General features: G+C 60.3%; 1 protein-coding gene across 1 annotated transcript in view; it reads left to right on the top strand.

Moving 5' to 3' along the window:
* MMP28 (matrix metallopeptidase 28) overlaps positions 1 to 1,142 on the top strand; it is a 17,735-nt gene extending 16,593 nt beyond the window's left edge. Inside the window, exon 10 of the mRNA XM_010861709.1 lies at positions 48 to 1,142. Within this exon, the coding sequence (XP_010860011.1) occupies positions 48 to 442 (395 nt within the window). The 3' untranslated portion in view covers positions 443 to 1,142. The remainder of the gene's footprint in view (positions 1 to 47) is intronic.
* Positions 1,143 to 1,552: the final 410 nt, after the last annotated feature.

The raw sequence follows: 1,552 nt of genomic DNA, 5'->3' as shown, positions 1-1,552 counted from the left end.
CCGATCTAGAGCAACCAACTCACCCTGGCTCTTCCCACATCCCACAGGGAGTCGATGCTGGAGGTTCCGGGGCCCCAAGCCGGTGTGGGGCTCCCCACAGCTGTGCCGGGCGGGGGGCCTGCCCCGCCACCCCGATGCTGCCTTCTTCTTCCCTCCTCTGCGCCGCCTCGTCCTCTTCAAAGGCACTCGCTACTATGTGCTGGCCCGAGAAGGGCTGCAGGTGGAGCCCTACTACCCCCGAGGCCTGCGGGACTGGGGCGGTGTCCCAGAGGAGGTCAGTGGCGCCCTGCCCAGGCCAGACGGCTCCATCATCTTCTTCAGAGACGACCGCTACTGGCGCCTCGACCAGGCCAAACTCCAGACAACCACCTCGGGCCGCTGGGCCACAGAGCTGCCCTGGATGGGCTGCTGGCATGCCAACTCGGGGGGCACCCTGTTCTAAAGACGCCTCCCACCTCTTAGCGAGTGCCTTCATGGCCAATGTGTGTCCCCTGCCCCAAGGGCAGACAAGCCTCTGAGCCTCCCCGCAGAAGCCCAGGCAAGAAAGGTAGTCTGCATTTGTTCCCTGGAGGATGTGTTTGTGCTGTCAAGACATTGCATTCGGGATCTCATTTCCCAACCAGGCCTCAAACCCCTTTCCCCCTGCAGGGGAAGCACGGAGTCTTAACCACTGGACCACCAGGGAAGTCCCGAGACATTGACCATTGTGGGATCAACTCAACGAGAAGCTAAAAAGGGTCCCAGACCCCATGGCCCTTTCCCCAGGGACTCATTCCTCCCCAGGCCTTGGGGATTTTGTCTCTGCCCCAAAGGTGCAGTTCCTGTCCCCGAGACCACAGCACTGGACAACCAGGAAGGCTGCCAAACTCAGCAGAGAAGTTGGGACACTTTCCCAGAATGTTCCTTCCCCTCAGGACCTCCTGACTTGGTCCCTAGAGAACTATGTCTTATTTAATCAGAGGCCCTGCCTGCAGGAAGCTTGCTTGTATGGTTTGGGTACCAGAGTCTCAAACCTCAGGAGAGTCAGGACCCAGAACAAGGAGACCAATGCAGACCTGCTGGGCCCTGTTTTTTTTTGGGGGGGGGGGTGTTGGAATAAAGAGGTGCTCCCAGCGAGTGAGCAGGGGAGCAGCTTCCTTGGACCAGTGTCCAGTGAGAGCAGGTGGGCATGGATGCTGGGGAGGGGGCAACCATGTTCTTTTTCCTAGCCGGGCCCAGTGAGCTGTGCATGTGTATAGTCGAGATGGGGAGAGGGGGCCTGCCGCTCTCTTCAAAAACAAAATGTCCTTCACCCACTCACCCTCCAGGCCAGATGGAGAACCCTGTGTGGCCGCAGGATGACAGGGGCCTCTCTGGAGGTCTGGCTGCTGCAGGCGCTGGGGGCCTCTGCAGACTGGGAGAGCACCGGTGCTCACAATGGCCCCGTTGTCCTGGCCACACACGAAGCATTCCAGGAGCTCCCGCTGGCCGGCCAAGAATAGCTGGGATTCCTGGAGAAGGACCCAGCTCCCCAGCCTCCCTGTCTTCAGTCTCAGCAGGCTTCTGGGCTAAC

The sequence above is a fragment of the Bison bison genome, unplaced genomic scaffold, assembly GCF_000754665.1.
Source record: "Bison bison bison isolate TAMUID 2011002044 unplaced genomic scaffold, Bison_UMD1.0 scf7180017864472, whole genome shotgun sequence".
Taxonomy (NCBI): domain Eukaryota; kingdom Metazoa; phylum Chordata; class Mammalia; order Artiodactyla; family Bovidae; genus Bison; species Bison bison.
The sequence above is the reverse complement of the archived record's forward strand: the minus strand, read 5'-3'. Positions and strand labels throughout refer to the sequence as shown.